Source organism: Sorex araneus, chromosome 5 (assembly GCF_027595985.1).
Source record: "Sorex araneus isolate mSorAra2 chromosome 5, mSorAra2.pri, whole genome shotgun sequence".
Lineage (NCBI taxonomy): Eukaryota > Metazoa > Chordata > Mammalia > Eulipotyphla > Soricidae > Sorex > Sorex araneus.
This window is the reverse complement of record NC_073306.1, coordinates 88,426,744-88,449,511: the sequence shown is the minus strand read 5'-3', so window position 1 is coordinate 88,449,511 and position 22,768 is coordinate 88,426,744. Positions and strand designations below refer to the sequence as shown.

The 22,768-nt window shown below is 40.2% G+C and overlaps 1 protein-coding gene across 1 annotated transcript; it reads left to right on the top strand.

Moving 5' to 3' along the window:
- Positions 1 to 18,369: 18,369 nt before the first annotated feature.
- LOC101538848 (protein S100-A12) lies at positions 18,370 to 19,121 on the top strand. Its single transcript, XM_004620036.1, has 2 exons — positions 18,370 to 18,507; positions 18,981 to 19,121. The coding sequence occupies exons 1-2, from the start codon at positions 18,370 to 18,372 to the stop codon at positions 19,119 to 19,121; spliced, it is 279 nt and encodes a 92-aa protein (XP_004620093.1).
- Positions 19,122 to 22,768: the final 3,647 nt, after the last annotated feature.

Genomic DNA, 22,768 nt, shown 5'->3' with positions numbered 1-22,768 from the left:
CCCCTGGCACTGTGTAATCCCATTAATGGCCAACATCCAGAGACTATAAAACCAAGCTCCTGGAAGTGTGAGGTCACTTCACAGCCGTGAGACATCTTATAGTCTTAGTTCTCCCTCTTGGAGAACCTGGCAAGCTACTGAGAGTTTTCTGCCCGCATGGGAGAGGCTCGAAAACTCCCTGTGACGTATTCATATGCCAAAACCAGTAACAATGACGGGTCTCATTCCCCTGACCCTGAAAGAGCCTCCAATGTGGCACCATTGGGAAGGATGTGTAAAGAGAGGCTTCTAAAATCTCAGGGCTAGGACGAATGGACCTACTGAGACTGTTGATTGATGATCAACGGGATGATGATGATGATGATGATGATGATGATGATGATGATGATGATGATAATTTATAGAGAAAACAGTGAAGTTAAATGGTTTTATTTAGAAAGCGTGAGAGAGAACATCATAGAGGAAAGAAAATAACCACTCCCACCAAGAAGTTAGGGTTTGTGGGTGACTCCAGATAGAGAGTTCGAGGGAGTGCTTTTACAAAGGTGAGTGTGTAGGATTTATTTTTTTAAGCTTAGGTTGAAGGTAGGTTTCTAGAGAGTTGCCATGAAGTAAGACTTTTAATCTTGAGATTTCTTTGTAGAAACTTTGTAGATTTCTTCTACCCAAGGGTCTGTTTTTGCATCCTGAGCTGACTAGTAGCAGGAAGCTACTTGCTCCAGTATCTGTCTTGTCTCTTTATTTGCTTCTTGATTTGTTTTGGGCTTTTTATCACTCCAAACATTCCATTTTTATTTGCTTTTTGTTCCTAATGACTCTCTGACCTTCATTAGCAAGGGGTCCCTTAACTGACTGTCTAGCACAGTTTTAATCCTTATTCATCAATTGATAGTTTAGTAACCAGCCAATATAATTATCATGTTAGTCAAAATGACTAATAGCCAATAATTAAGACTGGAAGTAGAGAAAAGCTGAAGGAGACTTGTCATCAAACATGTAGATAGGTTTCTGCAGAGCAAGTGTGAAAACTTGGAAACAAAGTTACTGCCTTCTCAGTCCTCCTGAAGGATAACTTTAAGCAATCTTTCAAAACAAGTGCTTTGATATAATTCAGGAATGTGGGGTGCACTCTGCATTGAAGAAATAGGGCTTGTGCAATTCTGAGAGACACAGGTGGTCTATACTATATTTTAAATGTTAACTTCTGTCCAAATATGGCCCAGGTCATAAATGAAAGACTTAGGGGTTCACTGAGTAGCCTCTAAGCCTCACTCACCATTTAGGAATATAATAAGAGAAACAAAAGTAGAGAACAGCCAGAATCTACTTCCAATTAGCTGCATTGATGGCAGTACTGTGTCCATTTATGTATGTGTGTGTGTGACTGAAGTGGATATCCATATGCTTTGATGCCTTCAGTTCTTGGAAATGTTCTCTTGAACTTACTGTTAAAGAATTCTTACTGTTTTATTTAGTCGACCATCCAGTAAGTCTACTTTCTCTGAGCTTGCAAGAAGGGAAGGACCACAGGGAAGGTGGCAAGATGGCCCAGTGGAATTAATCCTAAGAGAGTGAGGTTTACAACACTATTGGTTGTGAAGTTACATTGACTGACCCTAAAAATTAGCTCATGGCTGGGCTGATGAGGTGGTCCAGCTGCCACTGGTAAAAGTAGAGAGACTCAGTTCTTTGAAACTTCATGCATAAAGCAAGCCATAAGTTATAATTTACCAAGATTGTAAACAGAATCTTTCCTTTACAGAAACCACAAGACTGAGTCAGAGGGGTTATAGCCCAGAGCAAGGTGATTTGTTTTTTGCTTCCTCAGTTGAGCGGGAAATTGAGAAATAAGTAGTTTAGCAGGAAAACTCATGCAACATTTGAACCCACAAAAGAAACCTGGTTTACCAACTGAGGCAGATCTGCCACTGAGATTTCCAGGACCAAAAGCATGAGCTGTCTGAAATTCTGTTTCTATACCCAGGCCCTCCACCAAGATTCCCAACATTAGTGGAATTCATCTCAGTGAGACAAAAATTCTAATATTCAGGGAGATGATATTGGCTTGGGAAGTTACTGTCTAACAAGTGGACAAAAGGCTTACTCCAACGGAAGAATTTTCCTCAGATCTCTCCTTGGGATCCTGAATCATTGCAGTTAGGTTCAGACGACCAGTTTGTCTCCTGGCCTCCTGACTGGGAGGATTCTGTCAAAATTTAAATCAACTGCAGAAAGGGAAAGAAAGATACCGACACTTTTGGTTCTTTTCTGGGCATTAGTGTAAAAGAGGAAAAGGAAAAACTATGGTTGCTTAAATCTTTGTTCTTATGCTAGACTCTGTTGGAAATGAAGTACATCCTTGCTATTTGATCACCTCACAGCTTTGAGAAATGTAACATGGTTGGCAGTTTATTTGACAAACAAGTTACAATAGATAATGAAAGAGAAAATGTGTATCTGCTTAGTAGGGTAATAATGATTTTATAGCCTGATAGAAATAAGCTCTTAACTATTCATCCTGTTAAACACTCAAAGAGTGATAAATTAAGATTTTTACTTATGTATTTCTTTCTTGATTGTCTTTATATGTGTTTGAATATTCTTCAAACTAACTTTTAAAAAGGCTTCCTGACTGGTCCTTTATTTTGCTGAAAACTTTATTATTATTATTTTTTTTTTGCTTTTTGGGTCACACCCGGCAATGCACAGGGGTCATTCCTGGCTCATGCACTCAGGAATTACTCCTGGCGGTGCTCAGGGGACCATATGGGATGCTGGGATTTGAACCCGGGTCGGCCGCGTGCAAGGCAAACACCCTACCCGCTGTGCTATCACTCCAGCCCCTGAAAACTTTATTTTTAAGCATGAGATATTGAGGTCAGTTATCTCACTTACTTCTTGTAACAACATAGTAAAAGAGATGATTGCCATTTATATTTTGCTTGTGAGAACACTCAGAAACCTGACAAAGTTTACTCATCTGGCAAGAGGTAGAGCTAGTATTGGATTCCTACGTGTCCCCAGACATAAAAGTTAGTTAAACCATAAAAACATCCTCTTCTAAGTGACTTCCATGCATTGGTTGCTGAGAATTAGCCTTGCCTTTCTGTGCTTCTTGTCTTTACCCAGAGAGTGTCTCTGTCACCCAGGTATAGGATGCAAGATAGTAGTTGCCAGAAGAATTTCCCTTCTGTCTTTTTCCATTGTCCAGGATTTTAGCAGATCTGCCCTAGGGTTGAGTTCCTGGGTGTTTTTTTTACCTAGGGTGAGCAATCCTTTAGACAATGATAATAGACAGAGAATTTGCATATTGATTTTTTAAAGCTCTTTAACGTTGTTCCAGCAACAACTCTTCCTTCTTCCTGGGTTGAGGATCCTTCCTTCCAGTATGAGGCACTAAGAAATTTCCCAAGTGAGTAATTCTCTGGTTTGTAAAATCACTGTCTGAATGGATTATTAAAGCCAGGGCATAGATCTCATATATACGTTATATAAAAATTTTTTAATTGAATCACCGTGAGATACAAAGCTTTCATGTTTGAGTTTCAGTCATACAATGATCGAGCACCCATACCTCCAACTACATTTTCCACCACCGATGTCCCCAGTATCCCTCCCCCCACCCCAGCCCACCACTACCCCTTCTTCTATGGCAGACAATTTACCTCTTACTCGCTCTCTACTTTGGGGCATTTTTGTTTGCCATACAGATACTGAGAGGCCATCATGTTTGGTCTTTTATCTACTTATATCACACATCTCCCATCCCGAGCGATCCTTTCAACCATCATTGACTTAGTGGTTCCTTCTCTACACCAGCTGCCTTCTTCCCCAGCCCATGAGACAGGCTTCCAGCCGTGGAGCAATCTTCCTGGCCCTTGTCTCTACTGTCTTTGGGTGTTCGCCTGATATTATATTATTTTATATTCTACAAATGAGTGCAGTCATTCTATGTCTGTCCCTTTCTTTCTGACTCATTTCACTTAGCATGATACTCTCCACAACCACCCACTTAGAAGCAAATTTCATGACTTCATCTTTCCTAATACCTGTATAGTATTCCATTGTGTAGATGTACCAAAGTTTCTTTAACAAGCTGTCTGTTCTCAGGTATTCGGGTTGTTTCCAGATTCTGGCTATTGTAAACAGTGCTGCAATAAACATACAAGTGCGGATATCATTTCTACTATACTTTTTTGCACCCTAGGGATATATTTCCAGAAGTTGTATTTCTGGGTCATATGGAAGCTCAATTTCTAGTTTTTTAAGAATGGTCCATATTGTTTTCCAAAAAGGCTGGCCCAGTCAGCAATCCTACCAACAATGAAAGGGAGTCCCTTTCTCCCCACATTCGTGCCAGCACTGGTTGTTTTTGTTCTTTCTGATGTGTGCCAGTCTCTGTAGTGTGATGCGATATCTTATTGCTGTTTTGATTTGCATCTCCCTGATGATTAGTGATGTAGAACATTTTTTTCATGTGCCTTTTGGCCATTTGTATTTCTTTTTTGAGGAAGTTTCTGTTCATTTCTTGTTCCTGTTTTTTGATGGGGTTGGAGGTTTTTTCTTGTACTATTCTACTAATGTCTTGCATATCCTGGATATTAACCCCTTACCTGATGGGTATTGGGTAAATAATTTTTCCCATTCTGTCGGTTCTGTCTGTATTTTGGTCACTGTTTCTTTTTAGGTACAGAAGCTTCTTAGTTTAATGTAGTCCCATTTGTTTATGTTTCCTCTTGCTTGGTAGGGGAGTTTCAGCAACATTTTCAAACAATCTGCAGACACAGACGCTCAGCCTTTTCCTTGGATTAAGAGCATCATCCCTTTTCTCCTGAATGAGATTTATTTCTTTTTTTGTGTGTTTGAAATTCATTTATGTATGGTGTATTATTATTATTATTATTGTTATTATTTTAATGAATCACCATGAGGTCCAGTTACAGATCTACAAACTTTTGTGCTTATGTTTCAGTCATACAGTGATCAAGTACCCATCCTTCTACCAGTGCCCTTTCTCCACCACCAATGATCCCAGTATCCCTTCCACCATCCTCACCCTAACCCCACTATTCCACCTCACCTCTGTGGCGGGGCATTCCCTTTTGCTGCCTCTATCCTTTGGGGTGTTGTGGTTTGCAATAGAGGTATTAAGTGGCCATCATGTTCGGTCTATAGTCTTCTTTCAGCATGCATGAGACTTATTTCTTACAGAAAATATAGAGTTATCCCCTAGTCAAAGCTCATAGAAGAGCTGAACATGGACCTGGTCTATCAACAGATCTATCCAGGTCAGTATATTCAGTATCTCATTTTGTAATGTCACATTTTTCTGCCCCTGTACTTTTTAGAGCAAATTATTAAACCTAAACAAGATACACTGAATCTCTTTTCTGCTTAGGTGCCTCTGTGAATAAAAAACAATGAAAATTTCACTATCATACCTAATGGACAAAATTTTACATGTATTTTTAATTATAGAACAAAGACAGGAATGTCCATTACCACTTTCCTTTACAATCTGTATTAAAGACCTCATACAGTGTAATTAGACAAAAAAATAAAGGCTAAGAAGTGGGAGACTTAGACCATGTGGAGTGGCCAAGTACCTTGCAAGATACTTACTGTTTATACATTTCATTGTCTTGTTTCTTCACCTGAATAGTTGCTACTCTTGCACCTATTTTGCAATGCTTTTCTACCATTTCGGATGCAGTTCCTCCCCTGCTGTTCCCACTGCCCTTTCTAGAAGACATACTTTTCTGTAGTTATCTCTTAGAACACTCTTTTCCATAGCTTGCATCTGGAGCTCCAGACTTGGAACAAGAAAAAGATATTCAAGGATTCGGAAATATTGACTATTTTGAGTTCCCTCCTTTGAAAAGAGATTCAAAAACTATGAAATTTACTCTCTGAAGTAAGCATGTCAAAACTCATTCGGATACACTTCCCCTTTCTGTTACCTGCTCACAGAAATTAAATTTCTGCTCACAGAAATTAAATTTAAAAAAAATTACTATGGTGTATTTTGCCTTCTTTTTTCTCCAGAATAGTGACTTTGACAATCACTGTGATGTTCAAGGGTGTGACAGTATCCTGTTAGGCTTAGCTCATCTAGCACTGACTTTTAGAACCAATCTCAAACTTCCAACAAAACCACAGCTACTGTCTCGAAAAAAGTAGCAAACAGTTGAATTCGAGGAATATCAATTAATTCGAGAGACAGATAAAAATCTTCCCAATAAGCCCAAATGCAATAGGTACCTTTGGTCAATCAGATATAATTGCATGTACTTAATTTTCAAACTGGTGCTCATTCTCTCAACACCCCACCTAGGAGTATGTTTGGTATCTCCTTTCTCAGCCAAGGGCTCTTTCCGTTATTGGGGCCAATGTACTCACAAATCATGAGAAAGATAGCAGCAGCCTCCTCTGATTACTTCTATTTGCTATATATACTGTTGTCAAAGGAACTAGTTTACACAATTCTGTAGATAATGTTTCTCCGTTAGGCCTCTGGGAAGTCCCTATAAAGCTCAGACCCAGTGGTTATTCTGTGATGGGAAACAGATTGTGCTCCTTTTATCTCATATTCTGATGCTCAAGTATCACTACCCAATGGACATAGGAAAGCTGGATTTGGAGGAGTTTCCCATCAGCAGCTATTACTGTCTCCATGTCTTCCTGGTCACTGTCATAATCTCCCTTTTTCCTCATAATAATTTGACTTCATGAGACATTTCCTGCTTATGCCTCCACCTGGGTGAGAAAAATAAGTCACTCTTACCTAATATCTTCATATTTCCTTCCTACATATTGGTCAACATAATTGTTGACAAACTGCATAGAGGAGAAGAAGGCTTGCATCTTGACCTGTTGCCCAGCAGAACAAAACAGAACTGTTTCCGGAGAACTCACTGCATTGCCTGCCTGAAAAACTTGCTGCAATTTTTCCATCAAGAAAATCATTCCTGGGTGCTCAAGCACGTTTATATCTACAATAGAGAGTCTATATTAGTGATCCCTTCTCTATTCCATCTCTAATAAAATCACTAAGAAAATGAAGTCTGGAGGAACCAGTTGGGATGGGAAATGTATGCCAAAAGAAGTAGATAATGGACCAAACATGATGACCTCTTAGTGTCTGTGTTGCAAGCTATAAAGCCCAAAAGTAGAGAGAGAGTAAGGGGAATATTGTCTGCCATGGAGTCAGGGGGAGAGTGGGAAAGGGGGGGTATACCTGCGATATTGGTGGTGGGGAACGTGCACTGGTGGAGGGATGGGTGTTTGATCATTGTGAGATTGTAACCCAAACACAAACTCTTGTAACTATCTCACGTGATTCAATAATTTAAAAAAAATTTTAAAAAGAGACTATATTATACCATTCTCCATTTTGAAAAGTGTTTTATGCAGTTCTCTTTTTTTAATTTTTTTATTGAATCACCATGAGAAAAGTTACAAAGCTTTCAGGTTTAAGTCTCAGTCATACAATGATCAAACACCCATCCCTTCACCAGTGCACATGTTCCACTACCAAAAACCCCAGTATACATCCCATCCCACACCATCTCCCCCGCCTGTGTGGCTGATGATTTTCACTTTACTTTCTCTTTACTTTGATTACATTCAGTATTTCAACAGAAAACTCACTATTATTATTTGGAATTTTCTCCCAAAAATCAGACCTGTTGAAAAGGCATCATTTGATAATTTGTTTTCCATTACTGAGAATGAAAAGCATATGATGTTGTATTACTGATATTTTAGTAATTAAGTCCAGAGAAATTTATGCTAGAAGTCACGTCACTGCAAGCTCGTACCTCCAGCTAGTGGGTTCCATAAGATGGCAGTCTCCACGCCACCAGGAAAGGGAAGGCCAAGAGGGAAAAACCTTTTTCCTCCTGGGACGGCAATGGGACCATAGCTTAGTTCATAGTCTAGAGGCATTTCTGCAAGAAAGTGCTGGGTGCCAAAAGTAGTCATTGGGCCTCGGGATCATGGTCTTTTAGGAGCAGAGGAGCCATTCTGTGTGGCTGCTCTTGGGGTCTCGGTCTGGGCAGAGAGTGTGCAGGTAACACCCCCCCATCGAGAGATATCCATGTGGTTCTCTTTTTAATCAGCTTTATAGATTTCTACTTTACACATTACACAATTTACTCATTAATGTACCATGCAGACTTTTTAAGAAGTTGTTCAACTTGCTCCAAAATCTGTCTGTAAGAACCAGTTACTGCACTTCCGCAAAATCGCAGGTCAAGTTTATTAGAGCTATGCTTAATTTGTTAACTCTTAAGTATTTGGTAGAATAGGATATTTGGTAGTGAGCATGCGAAGTAAAATGTTTTTCTCTCATACTTACATTGATTGAGAAGTGAGACTTCCTTTCCAAAGAACTTGTAAACCAGAAACAGAGACCCTGATGTATTGCAGAAATTACATTGCTTACACTTGTACAAAACATGGGTTACTTGTCTGAGTATATGCTGACACTACTATCCAGGAGAACCTGCTATCCAAATATGCTCACCAACACCCAAGAGTCATTTTTTTATGGACAGTTCCAGAACTCCCAAAGGGATTTTTTGCTTACTTCCATTTTATTATTTCTTATTTTTGACTGAAAACAATCAAATTTTGTTGTTGTTTTATTTGAATTTAGACCATATCCTGGTGAAGATGCACAGATAAATTGCTCTATTTTTAGAATCATCTCTGCAGTTATGTTACAAATACAGTACACAGATAGATATTTTTATTCCATCTGCTTTCTGTTTTTGAACATTGCTTTTCATGACTAATTCCAAAGACAAAGATACAAAACAAAGTTTTTTAGATCAAGCTTCTGTTTCTATCCCTCTGCTCTATCCCCTCTCTTCTTTAGCTACTACATTTTGGTTCCTATCATACTATAATCTACTTTAATCTATATTACCCCCATGCACTTAACTGTATCCTAAAATCACTCCATACCGAGTTAGTTCTCATTCCTTTCTTCTTGATGCTTAGTGTTCTATTCTGAATCAGTTCATTCAACACATACCCTGTCACAGATGTACAGGGTGTCTGCAATGGTTTTTAAATTAATTGCTAAAACTTAAGAATTGGAACTGATTTTACCATGGTGGTGAAAGGGTGATATTTGATGGTGGGGACTCTGAGACAATGGTGGAGGGATGCAGACACTGTTTTGGTGGCTGTGGTGTTGGAACATAAAATGCATGAAACCCTATCATCAACAATGTTATCAATCACAGTGTCTAAAATTTAAAAATTGAAATGTTAAAAAATAAAGTTACTTTATAAAGCTATTTATATATAATGAAATGTATTTTTTCTTTTTTGCCTTTTGGGTCACACCCGGCGGTGCACAGGGGTTACTCCTGGCTCATGCACCCAGGAATTACTCCTGGCGGTGCTCAGGGGACCATATGGGATGCTGGGTATCAAACCCGGGTCGGCCGCGTGCAAGGCAAATGCCCTACCCGCTGTGCTATCGCTTCAGCCTCAAAATGTATTGTTTTTAAAGCTTATGCTTTAGTATTTCAGTTTTGAGAAGTAATTTATATAGCTTAAGCTTTCATAGTTTTATTTTTTGTAGTTAATGCTGGCTTTTGGGGGAGGAGGCACTTTTGGTGGTACTCAGGGAATTGATGATGTAATTTTTTTTATTTTTTATCATCACTGAGTAGATTTATTCCACTCTACCAATTTGTGTCATTCTGCCAATCTGGAACTATTTGTATAAACTATCTATACTCTAATTTAGTTGTAACAGCTGTATCAAAGGATAGGAGATTGAGTAATTTTCCTCTTGATAAATCCTTATGTTACTTCTCAACCTCCTCATCATTTTCCCACCAAATCTCCTCCCCACCCAGCTTTGTCAGCTCATTAATCCGGGACCAAAGGTTTCTAATTATTTGATACTATCTTTCTTTGTTCTATATATACTTCAGGTGAGTGATATAATCTAATATTTATTTCTTACCTTCTGGTTTATTTTACTTAACATGCTGCCCTCCGGTTCCATACAAGTTTCAGTGACTAAATGATTTCACCTTTCTTTTCTTAATAGCATCTTAGTACTCCTTTGCAAATTTATTTACCACAACTTTATACCCATTTATTTGTTGCTGAGCATCTGAGCTGTTTCTATATCCTGGCTACTGTACTAAACATTACAATAAACATAGCTTTGTCTGTATTTATCTTTTTGATGTTTTTGTGTTCTATGGAGAGATGTCAAGAAGTGGAATCCCTGGGTCATATGGGAGATCTATTTTCTCTTTTTATTTGTTTGTTTTGGGGCCACACTGGTGGTACTCAGGACTTACTCCTGGCTCTGTACTCAGGGATCACTCCTTATCCATTGGACTATCTCTCCAGTCCATATTCTTACTTTCTTTGCACATTTAAAAAAATTGTGGTTAAAATTTTATCTTTGAAAAATCTCCATACTTTTCCCCTTGGGACCTGAACCAGACAGCATTAATACCAACAATGAATGAGGGTTCCTTTTTCATCATATCCTTGAAAACACGGATTGCTTCTGTTTTTGTTTTGTTTTGTTTCGTTTTGATATATGCCATCCTCACTCGTGTGAGATATCTAATTGATGATTGATTTTCATTTACCTAATAATAAATGATAATAAACTTTTTCACAGGACAATTGGCAGTCTTCTTTTAGAGTTCTTCCCTTTCTAGAATTAGCATCAGTAACTCTAGAGAAGTTGGAGGCCCTCAATGCCAGGCCTTTTGTGAAGGAAGTGCCACCACTTTTGGCCTGGTCAGCTGGCCTAGAGCACCACTGGCTCTGTTTCATTTCCAGGAAGTTTCCCCAGCACAGACCTGGCAGTACTAATCATCTCCCTGAGTTTCTAAGAAATCCCACAGAACTCATTGAAGGCTTTGGAGTTGCAGGAACACATTATTTAGCTCTTAAGCCATCACAAATCATGTGGAGGTTCTTTCTATACAAAGTCTTGTGGGAACCTTTCATCTCTCTTTTTCCTGTATATCTACCACTGTTAACAATTTGTGGATAAACTCCTAATCCCATACGAAATGTCTACTTTCTCTATACCATAACTTCCTCAAGTCACGTCAAACACATTACCTCCTGGCCCCTCTTGTCCTGATTGTTGACTCAACTGCCAGAGACTTATTCCTAGCACCTGGATTTTCCTTCTCCCGGAAGATGTTTAATTTCATAAGAAATTCAGACTCTGAGGTAATCATTCTTGAAGCACTCATACAGCTACTCATGTAGAGTGACTGGATCTCACAGAAAGTTACTTTAGTTAATAAAACTTTACTTCCTTTTACAGTCTCTGTAACATTTTGCCAACAATATTATCTTTCCAGACTACTAAAAGCATCCTGTGGTTCTTGATTGCTTTTTGTTTTATTTTGTCTTATGATGAATTTTCATGATATATTCTATAGTCTTTTGTATATTTCAATGTACTGTAGAAAGAAAGACCAAGGCAGGGAAAGAAAATGAAACTCAAGGCAAATATTTAGCCTCCATTATTTAAACACAGGAATCCTCCAAGGGACCAGTGACCATTCTTGCTTGGTGGGTACAAAGTTATTTATTTAGGATGATTAAGTGCTAGTAATATGCTGTCACCATAGAGCCATAGTTAATATTCAATTGGAGACTTGAATATTTGTTAGGAGAGAAGACCTATGGTGCATGTCCTTACCACAAAAATCAAACGAACAAGTAAACAGAATACTATCAAAACAAAGAACTCAGGAGAATTTGGAAATAATAGGTATGTTTATTGCCTTAAATGTGGAGATGGTATCATGGAAATATGTATGCATATGTCCAAACTCACTCAATTGCATGCAATAAATATGTGCAGTCTTAGTGAATCAATTGTTCAACTATAAAACTGTCAAAAAACACAGAAAATTTCACCTGAAATTTTTAAAAGATCTTGAACAGTGATCTTGAATAGTCTCTACCACCCTGAACAGGATTACTGTCTTGTCTCAAAGTCAATACTCTGTGACTGGAGAAAACAAATGCTGGCAATGGAATAAAGGGATGAGATTCTAAGTGTAATTTGATTTAACTCATCAATTCGGAACAAAAATAACATGCTACAAAAACATACCACATTGTACCCTACATAGAATTCCCCTGTTATGTTTATTTATATCCCCCATCACAGTGAGATAATTCTGTATTTCTGTCCCTCTCCAGATCAATCTATGCAGCAGCAAATTTAAAAATTTCATCTTTTCTTAAAGTCAAGTAGTTCTCCATCACGTACATGTACCACAAGTCTGGTAAAACATAAGTTTCCAAGAGCATATGACTTAAGGATATCTTGAAATTGACTAGAGGGAGCAGAAGAATCCATATTACAGGCAGGAGGCCACAGTCCCAGTCATACCTTGGGAGCACCAAGGCCAACAGCAAGACATTCTCCCATTGGATAGGAGGAAATAACTACATGCTTGGCCTTTCCTGGAAATGACTTGTGGCCAGGGGCAGGGTGGATGCTCTCATCCTGGCTTTAAAACTGCAGTTCTGGGCTCTGAGGGGTAGAAGGAGAAAAAAACATATTTGTTATTCTAGAGTCTAACAAGTTAGCCAGGGAGTCTAGCACTTCCTGTGAGTTTATTCCCAGGAAGGCTGGGGTGGGAGATGGGTGCTATAGATGCTGGGCTTGTGCTCAGGGGGGTAGGGGAAGCTTCCCAAAGGGAAGTCTGGGTGTAGGAGCCACCCCACATGGCTCCTGCAGGACAGTGGAGGATAACTCTGTCCCTTTAGGAGACTATTAGTGTCCAGAGCACCTAAAGGTGGGATCTCAGCTCTTATGCTAGCTGACGAAAATAATCCACTCCCATACAGGGCAGGGAGGGAAAAGAGAAAAAAAATTATTGTATACTTTTTTCCAAGCACTTTCTCACTTATTCTCTCAGTTGAGATTTATTACATCTCTAAACTAAAGGAGGTGGCGACTTGATCATACAGGGAAACAAAAATCTCACAAAGTTAGGTAACAGTTTGCCCTGAGCACAGGCCAGTCCTAGGCATGATTCCTCAATCCTCAACACAGCAATGCAATTATCTAGTATGACATCTCCCCTATGTGCTCACATCCTCAAATTCCTATCCCATAGGTGAGGTGATTGACTGATATTTTTTTATCTTGTTTGTTTGTTTTATGAGGGCACAGTGATTTACAAAGTGTTTGTAGTAGAGTTTCAGATATACACTATTCCATGATCCCAGATTTCCTTCTACACTCTAGTCTGTTTCTTTAACAGGCACATTTTAAAGTGCATTACAATGTGAATTTTTTGCCTGCAATATTGTCGCTCTATGTTGCTCTATGATTTAAATATACACATGTGCCATACCTCTACATTACCTGTGTGCCAGAGGCCCTCTGTCTCAGTACCAGAAACACATCGGAGACCATTTGGTTCCTAATTCTGGGAGGGTTGACACAATTCATGTTTCTCTGTCCCTCATCCTCACACTAAAGGGGTGGGGTACATCAAGAAAATAATATTTTTTAGAGACTAAAAAAAATTTACTGTTTTAGAGCTAGAGAGATAGGTGAGAAGTACATGCTTTGCATGCTAAAGGATCCGGGTTTAAACCCTGGCATTTCATAACCTCAAGCACTGCCAGAAGTGGTGCTGGTAACCTCAAGCACTGCCAGGCCTATGTATTGCACCCTCTGGCCCAGTGGGATGAATATTGCCAGGACACTGGCCCCCATACTGCATAACAAAGCATAACAAATTTGGTAAAGTGCTTTTGCATTGTTGGGGGAGTGTCATGCCCAGCAGTGCCCCAGTGCTCAAGAGTGACCCTTGAATGTGCTCATATGTGGTGCCAGCAATTTGAACCAAGTAACTGCCATTGCAGTTGCATGTGAGACAAGTCCCTTCCCTCCAGGGAGGTGTACTCCAGAGAGGGAGTAGACCTCTTTGGCCCTGACAAAAATTTTAAGCACATCACAAAGTTGCTTTAGTAGTTAGGAAAAAGTCATCTACATGTTCTGATTCATTTCTGCATTTACCACTTACTCCAGGGACTATACATAGAGCTGAGTGAGGACTTGTATAAAAAAATGAGTGGCATGTTCTAAGTGCCCAAGAGATGACTTTTTTTTTTATGTGGGCTTTCCTAGAAGTGCTAGACAGAAGGGAACAGAAGGCAGACCTGATGGTTCTGAGATTGGATTCTCTGATAAAAGTGATAAAGGTGTGGCTAAGCCTGGTGTTGCTTTGGGCGAAAAGGCTGCACCTGGAGGTGCTAAGAGAACCAGGTGGCATCCTTAGAACCTTTAGGCTTAGTCCAAGAGACTTTGAAAAATGTACAGACAATTTGAAGGAAAGCTTGAGCTACCCTTAGAAGTGCTCAGGGCTTACTCCTGGCTCTGCACTCAGGGATCACTCCTAATGGGACTCGGGACCGATGGGGTCTCAGGGATAAAATCTGAGTCAGTTGCATCAAGATAGGTGCCCTTCATATAGATAGGAAAGGAAGAGGTCAAGTTATCACTATTTGCAGACGACATGATACTGTACTTAGAAAACCCTAAGACTACAGAAAAGCTCCTAGAAACAATAGGTCGATATAGTAAAGTGGCAGGCTACAAAATCAACACCCAAAAGTCCATGGCTTTCTTACATACAAATAATGAAAGAGAAGAAAGAGACATTAAAAAAACAATCCCTTTGACAATAGTACCTCAGAAAATCAAGTACCTTGGAATCAGCTTAACCAAAGAGGCGGAGGACCTATACAAAGAAAATTACAAAACACTACTTCAAGAAATAAAAGAGGACACTAGGAAATGGAAACATATCCCCTGCTCATGGATAGAAAGAATTAACATGATCAAAATGGCAATTCTGCCCAAAGCACTATACAAATTTAATGCGGTCCCTATCAGAATACCCATGACATTTTTCAAAGAAATAGACAAAACACTCCTGAAATTCATATGGAACAATAAACCCCCATGAATAGCTAAAGCAATCCTTGGAAAAAGATGGGTGGCGTCACCTTCTCCAACTTCAAACTCTACTACAAAGCAGTAGTAATTAAAACAGCATGGTATTGGGCTAAAAACAGACCTGCAAACCTATGGAACAGTTGAACATCCTGTCACAGACCTCCAAATATATGGCCACTTAATCTTTGACAAAGGAGCAAGAAATGCAAAGTGGAACAAGGAAAGCCTCTTCAACAAATGGTGCTGGGAAAACTGGATAGCTACCTGCAAAAAAATGAACTCTGACCTCTGTCTAAATGCCAGGCACAAAAGTCAGATCAAAGTGGATTGAAGACCTCAATATCAGACATGAATCTATAAGGTTCATAGAAGAAAATGTAGGCAGAACTCTCCATGACATTGAAGCTAAAAGCATCTTTAAGGATGAAACAGCTCTGACCATGCAAGTGGAAGCAAACATACACAAATGGGACTACATCAAACTAAGAAGTTTCTGCACATCAAAAGAAACAGTGACCAAAATACAGAAAGAGCCCACAGAATGGGAAAGAATATTTACCCAATACTCATCTGATAAGGGATTAAAATCCAGGATATACAAGACACTAGTAGAATTTTATAAGAAAAAAACCTCCAACCCCATCAAAAAATGGGGAGAAAAAATGAACAGAAGTGTCTTAAAAAAATACAAATGGCCAAAAGGCACATGAAAAAATGCTCCACATCGCTAGTCATCAGGGAGATGCAAATCAAAACAACAACAATATCATCTCACACCACAGAGACTGGCACACATTCAAAAGAACAAAAGCAACCAGTGCTGGCGTGGATGTAGGGGAAAAGGGAAGCTCCTTCACCGTTGGTGGGAATGCCGACTGGTCCAGCCTTTCTGGAAAACAATATGGACAGTCCTTCAAAAACTAGAAATTGAGCTTCCATATGACCCTGCAATACCACTTCTGGGAATATATCCCGAGGATGCAAAAAAGCACAATAGAAATGACATCTGTATATATTTATTGCAGCACTGTTCACAATAGCCAAAATCTGAAAACAACCCAAGTGCCATAGAACAGATGACTGGTTAAAGAAACTTTGGTACATCTACACAATGGAATACTATGCAGCTGTTAGGAGAGATGAAGTCATGAAATTTGCTTATAAATGGATAGACATGGAGAGTATCATGCTAAATGAAATGAGTCAGAAAGGGAGGAAAAAACACAGAAGGACTGCACTCATTTATGGATTACAGAAGAACATCAGATGATGAGGCTGACACCCAAGGACAGTAGATACAAGTGCCAGGAGGATTGCCCCATAGCTGGAAGACTGCTTCACGAGCAGAGGGGAGAAGGCAGATGGAATAGAGAAGGGATCACTAAGAAAATGATGGCTGGAGGATCAGTCGGGATGGAAGATCCGTGATGAAAGTAGATAATTGACCAAACATGATGACCTCTTAGTGTCTGTGTTGCAATCCATAATGCCTAAAAGTAGAGAGTATGAGGAATATTGGCTGCCATGGAGGCAGGAGGAGGTTGGGAAAGGGGGGATAATACCGGGAATATTGGTGGTGGGGAATGTGTACTGATCATTCAAACACTGGGTGTGTTTGATCATTGTGTGGCTGTAACCCAAATATGAAAGCTTGTAACTATATCACAGTGATTCAATAAATTTTTTTAAAAAGATAGGTGCCCTACTCACTGTATACTCCAGCCCCAGTTTAGACAATTTCTAGAGCAGTTTAAATCTTATGAAAAAAATAGATAGTATGGATCATTTCCAAATATTTGCACTCAGTTTCCCCTACAATTAACTTTTCTTTTTGGCTTTTTTGGTCACAACTTGCAATAATTCTCAGGGAATACTCCTGGCTCTGCACTCAGGAATTACTTCTGGTAGTGCTCAGGGGACTATATGGTATGCCAGGGATCCAACTCCAGTCATCTGTATGCAAGGCAAATGCCCCATCTGCTATACTATCGCTATGGCCCCTATCTTCTTACTTCATACTTTTTACAAGTATGACACACTTGTTCATTTTTGTGTTTTCCTTTATGATCCACATTCAGTAGTGCTCGGGGACTATGCCTGATGCTGTCCTTGAGGAACGATGCCATGCAGGGGTCAAAACGGGGCCTCCCTCATGAAGATTGTGCACTCAGTCCATTGACCTATCTCTCTGGCCCCATATTTGTGAAAATTAATGAACCTCTCTTTATATTTAATTATGAACAAAAAGCTCATACTTTATTCATATTTCACTTATTTTGAAACATACCCAAGACTGTCCCAAGACTACATATTCACTTTGATTTTTTTAAAAAAACAGTCATTATATTTTCCGTTGAAGTAGATAGTCAGAAAATAACTCCTCACAATCTTCTTTGTCAGGTGGGAGCCATGCGACAGAAGAAACTATTATCTTGGCCTTTCTTTGAGGAAGCAGGATACAGAGCTAAGCCTGAAGCCTGAGCTTCACCTCACCTTGGGCAGGTGAATAAGGGTAAGATTCTGTTAGTCCTGAGCAGTGGCAATATATTTGAATACAGTCTTACCTGCTGAATCACAAAGCCATAGGTTTAAAGCTTCTCTTGAGCAACAGAGTACTGTCCAAGAGTGACCTCAAGATGAATCAGAGATGACTCTTTACTCATGGTTGAAAGTGAAGCCAAGGATGTCTTATAAATACCTCCCTAGCTCAATGTCCTGCACAAGCGCTAGCTTCTCACCATTTTCCGTGCTCCTGTGCATTGACAGGTATTGTATCCTTTCTTTAGCTGGGCTGTCAGGTGCTCCAGAGGGTCGTGATGGCAGATAACCACTGTGTAGGTTGCTGGGAACCATGTCCTTCTTTCTGGAGCACTTCTGAGCAGAATTTACTTTGGGCTTAAGAAGAGTAGCTCTCACTATGCTAATAGATTCAGTATTAAGCCAAAGGCTGTGTGTGGGGGGGGGTGGTGAGGGGAGGTGATGCAGAAACCTGCAAAGGATCAAAATTATCATTACTTGGGACAAGGAAACAGTTCTTTTTAGGTGAGCCTGTGTGAGTGGTACTCTCTGAATTATAATCTGACGACATAGGGGTAGAATGTAAAATGCCATAGAAACTGACGTTGTGGGTATTTTTTATTTTTTAGACTTTAGGTGATATTGTATTCTCTTCTCTCCCATCCTGTGCATGAAATGAAAATTTTACCAGGGATCAGACATGGGGTAGAGAGAATAAAAAACAGACACAGAGAAGAGAGAGTCATCTCTTGTCTAAATTTTGGATGTAGAAAGAGATGATAATGGAGTAGATGATGGACAAGAGCTTCCCTAGACCTCCCTTGTCTTCTGCAGGTTAAGGTGAAGTTGGAAAGATGACAAAGTTGGAAGACTACCTGGAGGGAATCGTCAACATCTTCCACCAATACTCAGTCCGAGAGGGGCATGCTGACACTCTCACCAAGGGTGATCTGAGGAAGCTGATCAACAAGGAAATGGCAAACATCCTCAGCGTAAGTGATGCCCCTTCCATCTCAGACTTGATTGCTCTCCTGCCTTGTGAGTGTCAGGGGGCCTGAGAGTAGCAGTTTAACAAGGACTGAGGAAGAGTGGAACCCCATTAGCTCCCAAGGCTATTCTCCCAACCTTCCCCCATGGTACAGGGACTCCTATTCTCAGTAATTCACTTTGTCACCTCCTGCCCAACTCAACTCCACTCTGAACTAAGTTCCTCATCTGTAAAGAGGGTAGAGGATATAGTGGATCAGTGAGCTGCAGCCATGTTTCCAGGCCCAGACACATGTGAGTTCATGTCTAAGATGACTCACAATAGTGGTTGCTTCCATTTTTTGATTTGTCATGTTAATGTATCCACCACAGTTTTGGTTAATGGGTGAGCAGTCCCTAAGCAGAACTCTGAGAGATGCAAGTCATGGAGAAGGTAGAGAGGGAGATTGAGTTTCCCATCTCTGCTCTTTCCTCCTAGCAATCCAAAGATCCAGATTCTATTGACAAGATATTCCAAGATCTGGATGCGGATCAAGATGGGCAGGTCAACTTTGAAGAATTTGCAAACCTGGTGATCACCGTGCTACAGACAGCCCATGAGAATATACACAAACCATAGAAAGCTCGGAAAGGCCTTTTCCAGCAGTGTCCTCAAGACCTTCCCTTCTTTTCAACCAAACCCAAACTGGCATTTGGAAAGTTAAAATTAATAAATGCATATTCTTGAAAAGTTTTTAAGTCTCCTTGCATATTGTTTGTCTATGCCAATGATTCTAAAACAGTACCAGACACCATCTCTACTCTTCTATCAAGAGCCATTTATATTGGGAGTCTGGTATTTGTTGGTTCTTTTGCTGACCCAATATTTATTTAATGTCTAACATTTGTTCGTTTTGTATTCATTCAAAAAATACTCACTGAGAGACTTTGAAATCAGAAGCAAAGTCTCTGTCCTCTTGAGCATCAGAAAAGATTAGAAAGGAAACACATAGATAATAACATAAAAACTAATGATATGTCATAAGATTTTGACATGCCATTAAAGATTTTGTTTATAGAGTAAGCTTATATTTGGGGTACTTGGGGCACTGGTGGAGGAAACTGGGCTCGGTGTTGGAATGATGTACCATTGAAAAGTAAGAGTAACAGTATTATAAATCCACGTACCTAAATAAAAATTGTTTTAAAAATAATTACATAGCACAATGATAGGTAGTGATAAATAACATTAAGAAAGCTAAAATAGCGGGACAAGGAGAAATAAAGGTATACTGGTTTCGATATAATGATCAAGGGAGACTGGAGCTGGAGCGACAGCATAGCAGGTAGGGTATTTGCCTTGCACGTGGCCAATCCAGGTTCAATTCCTCTGTCCCTCTCGGAGAGTCCGGCAAGCTACCGAGAGTATCTCGCCTGCATGGCAGAGCCTGGTAAGCTACCCATGGCATATTCGATATGCCAAAAACAGTAACAAGTCTCACAATGGAGACATTACTGGTGCCCACTCGAGCAAATTGATGAACAATGGGATGACAGTGATACAGTGATACAGTGGTCAAGGGAGACACTTGAACAGAAATGCAACCCAGCTGGCTGGATTCTTGGGTCCAGTCAGGCAAGGGTCCTCTAGAACTACACTCAGCAGTCTTGAGGGGGGTGGGAGGAATGATTTGCTATGGAACGCAGGACCAATAAGGCAAGCATCCCAGCTGTTTGAGCTACCCCTTTAGCCCCCAGTGACTCATTTCTTAGCTGAATATGGCCTAGAGGCAAACTCTGAGCACTGAAATCCCTATGTCACCCTTGCTGAAACCCAGAGCACAGCATTTCTCAGGGACCCTTTGGTGACTGCCTGGAAACCTGGTCATTATTGGTTTGTTGGAACTAAGTTGCTGTTTTCTCAGATTCTGATAGAGCAGATGATGTAAGCCATACATGAAACACTGGTAGTGTTGGTGGCTGTGGGAAGTATACAGGGCGGGATCCACTGGGCTCTGTCCAGTGTCACAGGGGCAGAGGGTTCTGCTGAGGAGGCAACACTTTTTCCCAGGCCCTGTCAATGCTGGAAGGCAAAGCTGGAAGGAATTAACTCTCAAGACCCTTAGTTATTCCACTCTTTCCCTCTGTGATGCTCTCCATCCATAGCTATGAGCCTTGACAGGTGATCAACTTCTGTTTTTGAAAGGGTCAGATTCCTGCCTAGAGCGACCCTGAGTTATTTCTCAAAAAGCAAAGCAACTCCTCCCTGGAAACCCCCCAACTACCAGGACTGCATCTCACCACAGTGTCCAGAAGAGTTGAAGACAATGCATGAGGAAATGCAGAGAGAGAAAATGCAAGAAGGGGAAAGACAGAGGGCATGGAAAGAAGGGTGGGCAGGCTAGGGAAGGAAGTAAAGGAGGATTGACTTGAATTGAAGCCACAGTTGCCCATACCTGCCATGCCTGCCAGGGGGTATGGCAAAAAGTACTCCCTCACCGCACAACTCACAGGTGACAACTCTGTGAAAAAATGGGAATGAATGCCCAGAGAAAAGGAAGAGCCAGGACCCCTCTCAGGAAGGAGCTCCACTCTTTAACCCCCACCTTTTGGTGGGAGAGGGCCTCTGAAGACTCCAAGTAGAGGACTATCTGAATTTTTGAGGTAGAGAAATTATTTCAAAGGCAACAGGGTTTGAGCAACCAGATGTTTCTGCCTTTCCGTCCCTTTGGTAACTGGAATGTCCAAACCCTTGACTTGGGTCTTTCCAAATTATGAGCTTTTAGTCACTGAGGAGAGGGGGCTGGTCTTGAGGTAACGTTGACCTGAAGCTGGGCTTGTGACAGGGTTGTGTCATATTGCCTCATCGGGCTGGTGAAAGCTGAGGCTTTTCTTCCCTGCAAGGTCTTGGGAAACAGCACATGAATATCATCTTTATCCTCAGGGTGGGTCGCACCTACCTGGCACAGATAGGGGTGGGGAAGTTTAAATGATCCTCTCATCAGCACTAGCCTGGCAGCTTCCTTGAAAGCCTCACATCTGTGGTCTCATTCCTGGTAGTTCCCAAACCCATCCCAAATACCACAGACTAGCTCTTCTATAATACAATTACAAATGGTCCTTGAACAATGTGGAGGTTAGGAATGCCAACTGGTATGCAGTGGAAACACAAGTTTAGCTTTTGACTCAACAGAAACTAAGCTACTAATACTTGCTGTGAACTAGAAACCTCCTGGTGATAAAATAGGTATTGACACATTTTGTGTGATACAGGCAATATCTACTGTATTATTATAACAGCAAATTTGAGGAAAGAAAATAAGAAAAATAAGGAAGATAAAATATATTTGGAGTTTTTGCTGTACTGATTGCTACTGTCTGGGTATATGGTCTTTTGACAAAGTGAATCTTGTCTGCCAGTGCCTACATCTATGTTGTCTTCTAGGATACAAACATTAGAGAAATGCAAAGATGATGTGAAAACTCGAGGGTATGAAGATCTGTGTGTTGATGGTATTTATTGGAAAGCATCTATGTACATGTGCGCCAGATCTCAGCAGCCTGCTGTTGGAAGGGCTGCTGTGGAAATCAGATGCTCTTCCCTCTGCATAAAGTGTTAGTGATATGGCCCAGCAGACTGGGCCTGGGCCATATCACTGAGCTTTATGCAGAGGGATTTCTTTCTTCTGGCTATTCAGAGAGTTTTATGTCATATACATATGCTCTTCCCTGCACCTCCCCTTCTCTGTCTCACACATGCTCCATCCTCATTCCTCCTCAAACTTCGTTCTGCCAACTTCCTGGCCTTACCTGGCACAATACTCTCCTCCTTCAGAAGTGTCTGCATGAGGTTATGATATTGATACACAAAAATCCATTATACTCTTGTGTGCAAATAATGAACTAGATGGAAAAGAAATTAAAAAGAGTATTTGTTTCAATATTAGTGCCCAAATTTTAAGTGCCTACGAATCAGTTTAACAAGGGAGGTAAAAGACTTAAGCAGTGGAAACTATAAATCACTGCTAAGAGAAATACAAGAGAACACCAGGAAATGAAAAGGCATTTCCTATAATATTGTCAAAATAACCATCCTACTCATGTTATATAGATATAGATACATGGTTATACTTATACAGATTCAGTGCAATAAGTCCAATGACTTCAAAATTCCAGTGACTTCTTTTCAAAGAATGAACAAACTGTATTAAAATTTGTATATGACATAAAACTCTCTGAATAGCCAGAAGAAAGAAAAGGAGATGGGAGGCATAACATTTCCTAATT

Bases quoted from the DNA above. Each gene is read 5' to 3' on its own strand.
- LOC101538848 (XM_004620036.1), top strand. From the start codon at position 18,370: ATGACAAAGTTGGAAGACTACCTGGAGGGAATCGTCAACATCTTCCAC. The intron at 18,508-18,980 runs GTAAGTGATGCC...CTTTCCTCCTAG, and splicing joins AAATGGCAAACATCCTCAGC to CAATCCAAAGATCCAGATTC.